The 13030-nt window shown below is 40.9% G+C and overlaps 1 protein-coding gene across 6 annotated transcripts in view; it reads left to right on the forward strand.

Moving 5' to 3' along the window:
• The window catches only part of impdh1b (IMP (inosine 5'-monophosphate) dehydrogenase 1b), a 15630-nt gene continuing 2600 nt past the window's right edge, over window positions 1–13030 (forward strand). Inside the window, exons 1-14 of one of the 6 annotated variants that reach the window (XM_075471698.1) lie at window positions 2337–2476; window positions 4053–4099; window positions 4505–4603; window positions 4776–4856; window positions 8187–8235; window positions 9740–9841; window positions 9945–10019; window positions 10480–10686; window positions 10773–10860; window positions 10983–11182; window positions 11742–11832; window positions 11990–12085; window positions 12517–12660; window positions 12840–12984. In XM_075471698.1, the coding sequence (XP_075327813.1) occupies window positions 4506–4603; window positions 4776–4856; window positions 8187–8235; window positions 9740–9841; window positions 9945–10019; window positions 10480–10686; window positions 10773–10860; window positions 10983–11182; window positions 11742–11832; window positions 11990–12085; window positions 12517–12660; window positions 12840–12984 (1376 nt within the window). In that variant the 5' untranslated portion in view covers window positions 2337–2476; window positions 4053–4099; window position 4505. Of the gene's footprint in view, window positions 118–2336; window positions 2477–3545; window positions 3671–4052; window positions 4100–4504; window positions 4604–4775; window positions 4857–8186; window positions 8236–9739; window positions 9842–9944; window positions 10020–10479; window positions 10687–10772; window positions 10861–10982; window positions 11183–11741; window positions 11833–11989; window positions 12086–12516; window positions 12661–12839; window positions 12985–13030 lie in introns of those variants that run through there. The other 5 variants (XM_075471694.1, XM_075471695.1, XM_075471697.1 and 2 more) reach the window with 5 other exon arrangements.

Genomic DNA, 13030 nt, shown 5'->3' on the forward strand with positions numbered 1-13030 from the left:
TGTCTCATCCAAGGAAGGGCAACATTATGTCCGGCAAACCTCTCACAGCCATGGTCATGAAACTGCAGCCCAGCGCTACAGTGCTACACGGATTCAGGCAGGTTTTGGCCCAGAGAGGTGAGTTACTGGAACATTAAACGTACAATACCTTTAGGTACTGGATGAAAAAAATCAATTTATTACACTTTCAAGGTGTGTACAAGAAAAATTTTAAATCCGCATAAACCTGCTCCAGAATTAAAGATAGAGTTTGGTTATAAATAGCAAAACTGAAAATCCTCTGTGTGATTGTGAGATAAAGCATTTATGTGAGCTCAGTTCTCTGACTGTCGTGCTTTTACTGGGTGTCCCTCTATATAGTCACACACGTAAATTAACTCCCTTATGCCTGATCGGTTTGCATGCCCGCACACTTAAAGATCAGTTTACAAATCCACTGCTTTAACTTTAGCACATGATGTAAAGGTAGACTGAAGTCCATGCACATGAAATTTCTGACTTAGGAGGGGCATTCACACAACAAAAAATGGCTTATCTTTTGTTGACAGATGTTATTTTTAACCTAACCCCTCTGGCTCTCATGCATGCTGCCTGCTCTGTGGTGCACCATCAAGAAAAGAGTGAGCAGCAAGCTGTAGGGAGGCCAAACAAGGGTGATCAAGTGTTCAGAATAGCTACAGTGCATAAAGCAACCACTGACCCATATCTGCAATGACCCACATTTAATATCACACAAACGCGGAGTGGGACACAGATCCCCCTGAGTCACCTTGGCAGACATCTACCAACGCCAACCTAATATCAATAAAGCAGTTGTATCGGGTTATAGGGAAGTCCATGTTTGTGGTTAACATTTGAAACATTTACAAAAAAAAAAGTAGTTTCTGAATGTTATCAAGAAAAATTGTTTAAAGTAGTTCCAGCTGAATTGTACGGATTAAATCTAATAATCAGAGCACAGGACAAAGCTGTGATTGGCAGTAAAACGTTTGATCGCGCCCTGTCTGAGCTGTGACATAGTGATAATGTCATGCCAACTCTTAAGGCTACCAGCTGTTTGATGACAACAGGAGTGTGTGAAGTAAGACGAATGGGCATGTGGGTGTACTTGATGATGGAAACACTCCTCTCCTGCAGTCATAACGGGGTTCTCACCGAGCAGTTTTTGAATTTATCCTCCTCACTGGATTATCCTTTAACTAGTTAAATACCCTTTAATTTGTGCTCTTATCACCTAAAATTGAAATGTCCTTTCTCTCAGACTGAATAAACTACTACGACTCTTGTAAATGGCTAAAGCGCACAACATTTATGCAACATTAATTTATTTCACATAAGGTAGCCTTTTAGGAAAAAAGATGGAAATGTCTTTGATCGTAATTGGGATTCTACATTCCTACCAATAGAAAAATACAGGATCAGAAGTGAGTAGCTAGAACATAAGACCCTTCTTTATGTCTGCATAGCCAACCTTAGCTACCGTACAGTCCATTATAGTGCATGCTGCTTCTTAGCACAATTTGTCCAACTGTTATCATGTGAATAAAATGTGGTTGGTGGTGACCTCTGTGTATATTTAATCCAGTTAAGATAATTTACATGTGACTAAAATTCAGACAGTGTTGCTTAACTTCAGGATGTTTCACGAAGTTAAAAGAAATTAGTTTGAGCATGACAGTTTGAACTTTAGGAAGCAATCAAAAGACTCATTTGTGCTTGATAATACATCTGAGAGAAGTGTTCAGCCATGTGATTTTCCCCGTTCAAGATCACTTTAACATTCATGCCGGTTTGACTGGTTCACTCTACCTTTCACTGCATCTGAAACTAGGTATTTGTAACTGACAAAAACTCAAGTGAAAACAGAGAAGAAATGCAGATATAACACTCAAACAAAAAGTAACTAAAAATAGTAAAAGGCTACAGGCTACAGGTTTTTTAAAAAGTTTTAATTTTTGTCAAATAAAAGACTTATTATTTTGAACTCTTAACGCTTATCTCAATGACAATAAACACACTACAAGAAAGAAAATATTACACATATTTACAACCATGACATTCGATTCAATTAAAAAATTGAGGCCAGAGAAATTGAGGAAAAAGACAACACTTGGAGAACTGGAAACTATATCACTTATTAGGCCAATAATAATCATCATTACCATATCTGACCTGCTATGAGGAGATAAATTCACTAAATAAAAACTAGTATGGAAGCATACCAGGGAAACTGAAACTAAGCCAGTTTTTGTTGCTCAGTAACCCTTGTTGCTATTGGTTCATCAGGATGCAGGGGGTTAACGCGTTTTTCCGGGGGTGTGGGGGGGCTATGTGACGCTGCTGCTAGTACATAACACCAACACTGTGCTGAAAGCGACAGGCAATCATTCCTGATTCACCTCACTACAGACCAGCATTTTCACATCTTGGAGCCGCAAACTACAAGTGCTTTCATCTTGTTTTTTTTTTCTACGAGGTAATGGGGATTTGTGCATCGGTGGTGGCTTTCGGAGTGTTATGGTTTGGCTCACAGCAGGAAAGTTGCTCCCTTTTAGTCAACGTGGGCATCCCCTCTCTGGGGTTGCTAGCTCACGTTACTCAGGAAAATATGCTAAACTTTGCTCTGGGGGAAAAGTCACACAGGTCGAAACGCTTCTGGGTCTGTGAAACAATATAAAAGCTTACCTTAAAGTTTCAGGAGCCTTAAATGTTGGCGAACCAAGCTGCTAATGCTAAATGCTAACTATCGCTCCGCACATGTCTGCAAGGAGTCTGGACGCTGCTCCAGTATGGTTTACCACAAGTTCATTCTTATTATGACATTGGTACATGACATTTTTGTTGTATCGTTAACAGCATAGACTTACTAATAATTTATTTTGAACGTTTTAACGAGTTATCGTTGAATGTATTTCATAACGTTAGCTCCATCACGTCTCAAAGCTGAAAACTACTCGTGAAAACAGTTATTTTTGTTAAACATTGACCCACGATGAAAACGAGGTCTTCGTTAACTTTCATGTTAATTTGTTACTAATATCAATGGACGATAGTTGGATCAAGTGCCAGCAGTATTGCTTGCTGGTGCTGATAACGTTACATATAATCCTCTGGATGGGTAACTGATGATATCAGAAATGATTACTCTAAGCTAATAACGTTAATGATTGAACCAGCTAACCTCGTTATTGTGGTGACAGCAAATGTATTTATGCAGTTTTTCTTGTTTTTAAGTTCAATCTATTCGCATGAATTTAAAAGTAGCTTGGGTGAGTGACTTAATTTGTATATTGTTAACGAGGAACGACATTATGTATGTACCCGGTTTTCAGTTCGGCACTGCTTAAACACCTAAGCTACAACTTGTCGTTGTAAGGTTTCCACATTTACAGTTTGTTCACCTGTTATACCCACATTATTCCCATAAATCATTCTCGATAACGTTTGCTAAACCCCAATTGAGTGCTCAAACCAACTCAAAAACAAAACAAGCAGGAGACAGAAAGTGCTTTTAGGTTTGTGGTTGATATCCTGGTTCCCAAAACGCAGTGATAAGAGATAACAGGACATGAGCTTCTGAAAATAAGATAGGCTAGCATGGACACTGTAACACCGATCACAGCGGCACGGATGCTGCGTTTCAGCGTCTCTGCAGAAACAACAAAGACAGGTCTGAAGTACCATATTTATTTATAGATTTTTTTTAATCAACGAGTTCGCAGTCCAAGCAGCTAATGTTTGCTAGCTTTGATAATTTAATCTAGGTCAGAAGGGCAGTTAATGTTACAGCTCAGGGGGAGATACAAGGCAGTTTTGGTTTGTAGCTTTTGGCGTGCAGTGTTTAATTTGACGTACTTTCATCCGGCGTTTTGAAACGGAAGGCACCATTATTTACAGCGGTGCGGTTATTATGTGTTAGTGGGTCACTCGGCCATGTTTTGCTTCACACGCGTTCGTCTGGGGCCAGCCTACCGTTGTCATTTTAGCCATTTCGCGGTTCTTAATTTTTCTGGTTTTAACAGCGGACTAATTTTTTTTTTTTTTTTATGCAGAGGGAGGAAAATTGCCCCCCGTCCCACTCACCAAGCTTAAAATCACGGTAGGGTTGACAGCGGTTTGTTTTTGTTTTAACTGCTCTGGTCTGTTAGTTTTGTTCGACTATTCTTTGGTCTTATTGTGGGGTTTTTAATCGAGAATAATCAGAATTTAGAAGGGACTTTTTGTTCAATGAGTACAGCAAGGTTTCACGTTTTATGAGGAAGCTTTATTTATGGAGGAAGCGGATGCATTTCGCAAAGAACACGCAGGCGCACTGACCTGAAACTGACGGGGGATGTTGATGTTGCCATGGTTATGTCTTCCTGTGAAAAGGTCATCAGCGCTGCCTGCAAAGTGGATGTTTGGTGTTCTTGCAGAGCATCATTACACCGTGTGCAGATAAACATCTTTATGTTGAGTGTTAGGCAGCACAGTTGATTGAAGTTGCCTTTTTATCATTTGGCAGCATGGCGGATTACTTAATCAGTGGTGGCACAGGCTACGTCCCCGATGATGGACTCTCAGCACAGCAGCTCTTCTCAATCGGTGACGGCCTTACGTACAAGTAAGTTTCTCAGCATTACCAACTTTGATTTGTTTCCGAAAATCTACGTAAATGAATAACAGTATATCAAAGTAAGGTAACCTGATTTTTAAAGCCTCACTTGGGTGGGTGAAGAATGGTGGGTGAAGTTTACACACTAGTACTTTGTAATGGCCAACACATTTTGAACCAGCAGATCTGACCAACAGTGTGTTGTCTCGGATGGTCAAACGGCTGAAGAGCTATGCTCTAAAGGAGATGGGTTGACTTACAAGTGAGTAAACCAGTCATCTTCAAATTATTAAAAATCCTCTGTCTCTCCAAATAGCGAATTCAAAAGGGGGAAGCAAATGATAACCTCTTTAAAACAACTCTACGTTGATTAGAAAACCTCAGTTATTGTCATGTAGTGAAGTGCATGAATGCAGGAGGTAAATATAGGCCTGGTTTGAATGATTAACTTGATCTTGGTCATGGGAATTAAATTTGCTTCCACTGGACATAACTTCATTGTTAACTCTAACCAATCAGCAAAGTGCACGACTTGTCCTGAAAACACTAAATGCATGACATTACATCTCGTGGCCTTTCTCACATATGCTTTGACTACAAATTAGGCCAGATTTCTCACGCTCCTCTCCTCTTATCATGCTGATGGTGCACGCTTTTTAGATCGGCTCATCATAAACTTTGAAAGAACCTACCTGTAATATGTAATCGCCCTTTTATTTTGATTACCGTGAATAAAAATCTAATCATTGCACAACTCGGATGGTGTAATCTGGCATTAGGCTGCATGTATGTCTTCTTTCTTTGCATTTGCACAAATAAAAATGCTCCTAAATCCTTCCCAGTGTTTTACCTTTTGAAAACATTTGCCACAGGCCCTAACAGCCACTACACTCATTCACTACACTTCTAACAGCAATGCCTAAGATGCCTTCAAAGCCTCTAAAGGGTCTCTACTCATCAGCTGAAAGTCCTTGAATTCTGCTTGGCAGCAGCTAATTGAGGAGAAAACATTTCTGTGTTTTAGTGTGTCTGCGTGGTTTTTAATCAAGTACATCACGACTGAAGCAAAAGTTTGCACGTGGCCACCTCAACTGGCATCGTGTGGTAGCGGAGGGCTTGAGGTGAATGGGGTTGGTTTGAGGATGGGGAAAGCCATCCCTTTATTATATATATTTTTTTCTTCATCCTGTTCACGGTCGGTCGGGGGTTTACACCCCAGACAGGTCGCCAGTGCATCACAGGGCCAACATAGAGACATGAAAGGCAAATAACTATGCATGCTCTCACTCATCCCTGTGGTCAGTTTTGAAGAGGATGAAGAAACTGATCTAATCTCTGCCTTCTGTTTCATGTTATTTTTCATTTTTATTTAAACATTTCAAATATGTAATTGTGAAATTTCTTCATTTGTTATTTTGCTCTCAATGGATGTCAGACAAACAAAAGTGTTAGGCAGACACAGGAAAACAGAAACGGCTTTGTGAGCATAGCGACTTCCTGCCCTGTCGTGACCTTGGAAAACCACGTGTACAAAATTTGCACTCCACATTTCTGTTTGTACTCGTGGTGCACTAGCACATTTGCCCAATTTTTAGACTGTCTGTCTACTCTGTTAAAAGCACACAACACTGCAAAGTAGGTTTCAAATTAAGACGCTGCTCCTCATTCAAGACAGAGAATTTAGACTTTAAATTTTGATTATTGAAGTAAAATACTTCAAAGCTAAATACCTTGTAGGTAATCTGTGTTGCACTGTTGAAAGCTGCACACCCATTACAAATTGTAATTACCACAGTGTCTTTAGTTATGCTTTTTAAAGCCTTCCTGCTAGATTCTGGATGCAGCTACTTTGCACTCCACCAGCACCCTGGTTGCAAGAGTGTATTGCAAGCACTCAAGACATTACTTGCGATTTTACACACGGCATATTTTTTTGGGGGTGAAGATCACAGAAATGCGTTATTTTGCGCTAATGAATCTATCATTTACAGTAGCGCAGACAAAAACATCGACTTTTAAAATGCTGCTGGTGTCATGTGCCGCCATGTGGAGGATTGAACTAAGCCACGTCGCTTAGGACACAACGTAGAGCAGCTCCCTGTGGAATGCCTGCCTTAGGATCAAATTACATAGCAGAAGCAGTTCCTGTAAATCATAAAAAGTGGAGTAACAGGGGTCACAGGTAATTACCTCAGGCATTGGGTTGACAGGTTAAAAGCATAGCTTTGTGATTGGCAGGTTGACTGATGATTTTAGTTAGTTTGGAATGTCGACTCTTGGATTCTTTGGCACCCAAACTAAAAAATTGAGCTTGATGTCTGGGGTCTGTTCTCCCAGCTGCTTTGGTGTTTTCTTTTATTTTTATAAAGTGTTTGTACAACGCTGCAGATTCCCTTTATGCCTAAGACAGAAATCGGCTGGTGAACGTGAGTTGTGGCCTTTGGTTTTACTTCGAAACACTCCCACTTAGCATAATACATTTGTCTATATTTAAAATTCAAATTTAAACCAAAATCAGGTCATGAGGGAGCCACTGTTTTTCTTAAGGATTGAAAGCCAGTACAGCAGGCTGTCGTCCTCTGCTCACTCTGAGTCACTTTAGCCTGTGAGCTGCAGCTGAGGTTTGGGGCTCCTGCTAAATGCTAGCAGATGTATATTCTTGCTTTATGTTTGTGGGTGTTTGCGCTCTAAATAAGGGGACGCAAACACGACTCCTCCCTTGTTGTGTCCCATCCAGTGCATCTATTTTGGACCTTTAATTTATTTATTTATTTTGTCCCCACCCAGACTGAAGCAGAGAAGATGGGGATAATCTGCCTGCAGATCAGATCTCTCTTCTTACCTCATTTTGATTCTTGTTTAGACTAGTCCTATATGCCAGTGGAGCTCATTTAGCTTTATTCAGACCGTGGAGTTTCCTAAACCATCCACTTCGAATATAAAGCCCTCCTTATTCCTGTGTCTTTCCATCCATCCTCTGCTTGTTTTCACACCCATCTGCAGAAACCACTAAATACATACAGACTCTGCCAGAAAAACAAACACACCATTCTTGTGTCTAGCTCTTTCTCCCCAACTTATCTCATTCTACCTCATGTTGTGTTTATTCAGGCCGAGAGCTGAAAGAGGTCAACTGTAGTTTTTAACTAGGTACTGGCGGAAGCCGGCTGCCCTCAGCTGTGCTCAGCCTCTACGCCGCTTTTTATATTTTCTGGAAAACTATGAGCAGACATGTATACGAGAATTGAATCCAATTGTGGGTTCTGAGCTACAGCATTTCTGTGGGCTCTTTAAAAACATTAGTCAGAAAAGTCATCCGCTGAAAACAAAGTCTGGCAAATTTTAGTATGGTTGGAAAATGGCTCATGACCTCAGAAGTTCATTCACACCGAGTGATCATTTAGTAAGTTTTACATGCCAGATTCGGATCTGTATCTGTCCATCAGTAACACTTCTTGACATTTTTAAGTTTAAGTTTTTGACCTTATTTTTGCCATGACCCATCAGTGGCATGTTTATCATTGCTGTGTTCATGTTTTAGACATCAGTGATGCAAAGTCGTGATCAACTTTTCCCTTTGTTTGTCTTTCAGTGACTTCCTGATTTTACCTGGCTTCATCGACTTCACCTCAGATGATGTGGTGAGTACACACGGACGTGTGAGGGTCATATTTGGGAGCACAAAAGGGCATGCAAGGTCTTCTTTTTTTTTTTTAAACTGTTGCAACTAAGTGTAACATTTGAGTAGAAAGTTTCTCTCTCTTATGCAAGCCAATCATTTCTTCAGCGCGGTCTACTCCCCTCACGATGACAAATGTGTTATGTGGCCCACACAGCAGACGGACTGTTCTTGGCAGAGCATCTCCAAAACCATAAACTTTGTTACAGTGAAGACTTTTATATTTCTTAGACAAGCCTCTTGACTCCAGACCTCGGCTCAATTTTATAATTACAGCTGTTACAAAAATAGTGTTTTTCTCCATTTCCCGTCTGCATAGTTCCTGCTATTTATATATACCTGACGCGCTCACCCACTGGTTGCTCCCACACCCTTGTGTTTGCGTCTGCTCATCCGTCTCTCACTGTGGATGAGTCCATGTCTGGGCGTTAGATGAAATCCCCCTGTTCTGTTCAGTCCCATCTCTGAGAGTTTTCATTTGATTTATCTGGGATCTCTTTCTGTCTTCTTCAGAGATAGGGAGAGGCTGATTTGTAGTGTAAGAGTTTTGCTTGGTATGTTTTCAGGAGTTGGTTGTCTTCTGAGAGTTGTGGACTTCCCTGGTTTTTCCCACCGATTAGAAAGCAGAGTCAAACAGAAAATTAAAAAAAAACCAAAATAAACACAGTTGGCCACAGTCACAATTTTTGAAATGTAAAAAAAGTTGGGATACTTTTGGGGGACGGTGTTAGAAACATGACATATGTGCACTGTGCTATTGTAGTTCATTCTTCAGGGTCACAATGTTCCCGGCATGTTTCTGTAGCGCTCAGTTGAATTTGGCAGGTTGGTGTGGTGTCACTCTTTGGACAAAGACCTGGGGCTAGGTGTTTTTTTTTTTTTTCCATTGCATTCACCATGACCCCCTGAGAAACACAGTAAGCAGAGTCCGTAGTTTATATCTGTGCCTGATAAAGAGTAAATCTTAGACGATAGTAGGTCTAAGTTTCTGGTTTCCCATGTGCAAAGAATGTCGTTATTTTCTTTGAACCATTGGAAGAAAACAAAACATGCCAGCTCTTGTGGGAATCTGTGATAAGTGAAAGAAATGTTTGGACAAATGGAAATGAGCTCTGTTGCAGTTTCTAAAGACAGTGCCAGGTTTTTGCCTCTGAGGAAGATGTTTTTTTTTATTTTATTTACAGGTCTCTCAGATCCCATACGGCCACTTAGTAACACAATGGAAGTGAAAGTTCTTCTGTTTTTAAAGAGCTCTCAACATGTCACTCCTCTGCAAGGCTGCTTTAAGCGGCTTCATTGTCTTCCTCTCATTTGAGGTCAGGATCTTTGTGTTGTTAGATTTAGAAACCTCAATCATAAAAAGACACAGCAGTATGGTGTCATATAGCTGTTAGTGCATTCTGCCCCCTGGTGGATTATGTGTGAATCGTAAAAGATCCCTCTCTTTTTTTTTTTTTGTCTCTCAGGACCTGACATCGGCACTAACGAGGAAGATCACCCTGAAGACACCTCTCATCTCCTCCCCCATGGACACCGTCACAGAGTCAGCCATGGCAATTGCTATGGCGGTGAGAGACTGCAGATATTTTTTATACAGAGCACTGATTGTTATTTTGCCCCCTAATGTGCTTCATTTTAAAGTTGAAATTCTTTCCTTTGTCAATTTGGTAGCTAATGGGAGGAATCGGTATTATTCATCATAACTGCACACCGGAATTCCAAGCTAATGAAGCCCGGAAGGTCAAGGTAATCCATGATTTACAAATGTATTTCCCAGCGTTTTCTAGTTGACACATTTGTTGATAGTAGAGGTGAATGTAGTGCTGCCTGCATGTAAGATGTTTGTCGGTTGTTGCTGGCAATGTCACATCAAGGCAAATCAAAGGGACTATAATACTTATCTTGAGCGACTTAGTTAAATTCTTATGACCGCAGTCTTGACTATTCTTATTTTGTCTCATCTTGTCCATATATAGGATATGGTAATTGTCTTGCTTGTGTGTTTGTTGCTTTTTATTTGTTATTGTTCTAGTTGTTTTCTTGTTATGTGTGTATTGGTGTTTATTTGCTGTGTTAATCCTCTGTGTGGAGTTTGGGTTTGTGGTGTTTATGCTGCCTAACACACACACACACACACACACAAAAAACTCTTATGTTTTTATGTTAATCACATTTATCGTTGTTGTTGTCGTCTTCTGATTTTCAGAGGTTTGAGCAGGGTTTTATCACAGATCCAGTGGTAATGAGTCCACGCCACACAGTCGGGGATGTGATTGAGGCCAAAGTAAGACACGGTTTCTCTGGTATCCCTGTCACAGAGACAGGAAAAATGGGCAGCAAACTGGTGGGCATCGTCACCTCCAGAGATATTGACTTCTTCTCTGAGAAGGACCATACCAAACCTCTGGAGGAGGTATGTTGTTCTGTCCACATACTGTACATTCATCAGTTTAAAAACAATCCATTTAGTTTAATTTTGAACATGCTGCGATGTTCCAGGCTATGACTAAGAGGGAGGAGCTGGTGGTGGCTCCAGCTGGTGTTACACTGAAAGAAGCCAATGATATTCTGCAGCGCAGCAAAAAAGGTCAATAAGAGTTTGTTTGTGTAACGGCTTTTATTTCTGACTGGATTTTCATGTGATATAATGGCAAGATTGAAATAAATTAATACTTTTTCTTTTTTTTTTTTTTTACTCTTTCGAACCAGGCAAGCTTCCCATCGTAAATGATAATGACGAGCTCGTGGCCATTATTGCAAGGACGGATCTAAAGAAGAACAGAGACTACCCTTTAGCCTCAAAAGATTCACGCAAACAGCTTTTGTGTGGTGCCGCCATCGGCACAAGGGAGGACGACAAGTACAGACTGGACCTGCTGGTGCAAGCTGGAGTGGATGTCGTCGTACTGGTGGGTGTTTTCAATTGTTTGATTACTTCATAGTTGAGTTCCTGTGTTCCTAAAAGGAAAGTGGGAGAGTGCGGGATGACAGTACATTACAGGTGATTCTCTGCGACTGTGCTAAATTATTCGGAGCATTTTGACCAGGCAGTTTAAAGGACTCCTGACAGACAACCGCCGTGGACCCAGAAGTTTCAAACAAACTTCTTTACACCGTCTAAATTGCAACAAAGGCACAAGATTGTCACATGACTAAAAGAGCTTTTTTTTTTTTTTTTTTTTTGCAAGTTGGAGTGTGGAAGTCTGATTCCAACTTTGGATCTTTCAGCACATGTCCCCTGAAATAAAAGCAGTGCTCCCATGTTGTGACCACAGTTAGTGCCTCACAGAGTCGATAATCTGTATTAATTCTCGAGATCAGTTATTAAACCATGTATTTCACCATGAGACTAAGTCTGTGTGCACTGTGCCTATGCAATTCTGCATTGTCCAATGTTGTTTTCCTGACTCGTATGTTTTTATCTTGTAGTGACATTTTACCTCAACCATAAATGTTTTGTATTTCTAGGACTCTTCACAAGGCAACTCAGTATATCAGATCAGCATGATAAATTATATCAAACAGAAGTATCCAGACTTACAAGTTGTTGGAGGAAATGGTGAGTTTGTTGCAGTAAGAAACATTTGAGCATAAAGGTGAACTGAAGCACCAATCCCCTGATAGGCTTTGCTGCAATTTCTCCAAAATCTGACACTGATTTTTGAGACATTAACTGAGACTTTTTTTCGTGTTTTCTCATCCCTTTTCCTTTTCAGTGGTAACTGCAGCCCAGGCAAAGAATCTGATCGATGCTGGTGTCGACGCTCTGAGAGTTGGAATGGGCTGCGGCTCCATCTGCATCACACAGGAAGGTACATGACTTAATGAATTAATTAAGGAATAATGTGACCAACTGACAGATGGCTGAAAACATTTAGACGTAAGAGAAAGACTAAATTGGAATAAAGAAACAAATCCTTGCAGTTTAGCACACCCTTGCTTACTACATCTAATCTGTATCTGGCAACAATGAGAAGTAAAGGCTATCAGCCTCTACTGGTAACATACCCTGAGACCACTCCTAGTTGTCATGGTGATTTACCAAGGCCTCTATTCTCTGTTGCCATGGAGACGTGTATCTTGCTCACACTGGGTCACAGTTACTAACTAGAATAGAAGACAGGAGTTGTAGCAGAACCCAGAATATCACCCACGATCATTTCTGACCCTGTTTCTACCCTGCATTACCCGAGTTTGTTTCTCTTCCATGACGGTTACATCAGATATGTTTTCTGCCTTCTAGTGATGGCGTGTGGGCGACCCCAGGGAACCTCTGTGTACAAGGTAGCAGAGTACGCCAGACGTTTCGGTGTGCCAGTCATCGCTGACGGTGGCATTCAGACTGTAGGCCATGTAGTGAAGGCTCTGTCTTTGGGAGCATCGACGGGTGAGACCTGCGACGTTAAAACTGCGTAACACGTTTGGAAAAAGCCTCATCTGATTCTTAACATTTCACACGGCTTGTTAAACAAACTTGAGAACAACAAATCTGTTCATCACAGCGGCGATGGAGTTGGGTTATGTAACACAAGAACACAGTTAACCCTATACCATCTCCTTCTTCAGTTATGATGGGCTCGTTGCTAGCGGCAACCACTGAGGCTCCCGGAGAGTACTTCTTCTCAGATGGTGTGAGGCTGAAAAAATATCGGGGCATGGGCTCCCTGGACGCTATGGAGAAAAGCACCAGCAGTCAGAAACGCTACTTTAGGTATGTAGGAGCTCACCAGTCTCCAAAACCAATGTTTTGATTAAAC

This window comes from Odontesthes bonariensis, chromosome 8 (genome assembly GCF_027942865.1).
Source record: "Odontesthes bonariensis isolate fOdoBon6 chromosome 8, fOdoBon6.hap1, whole genome shotgun sequence".
NCBI classification, from domain to species: Eukaryota; Metazoa; Chordata; class Actinopteri; order Atheriniformes; family Atherinopsidae; genus Odontesthes; species Odontesthes bonariensis.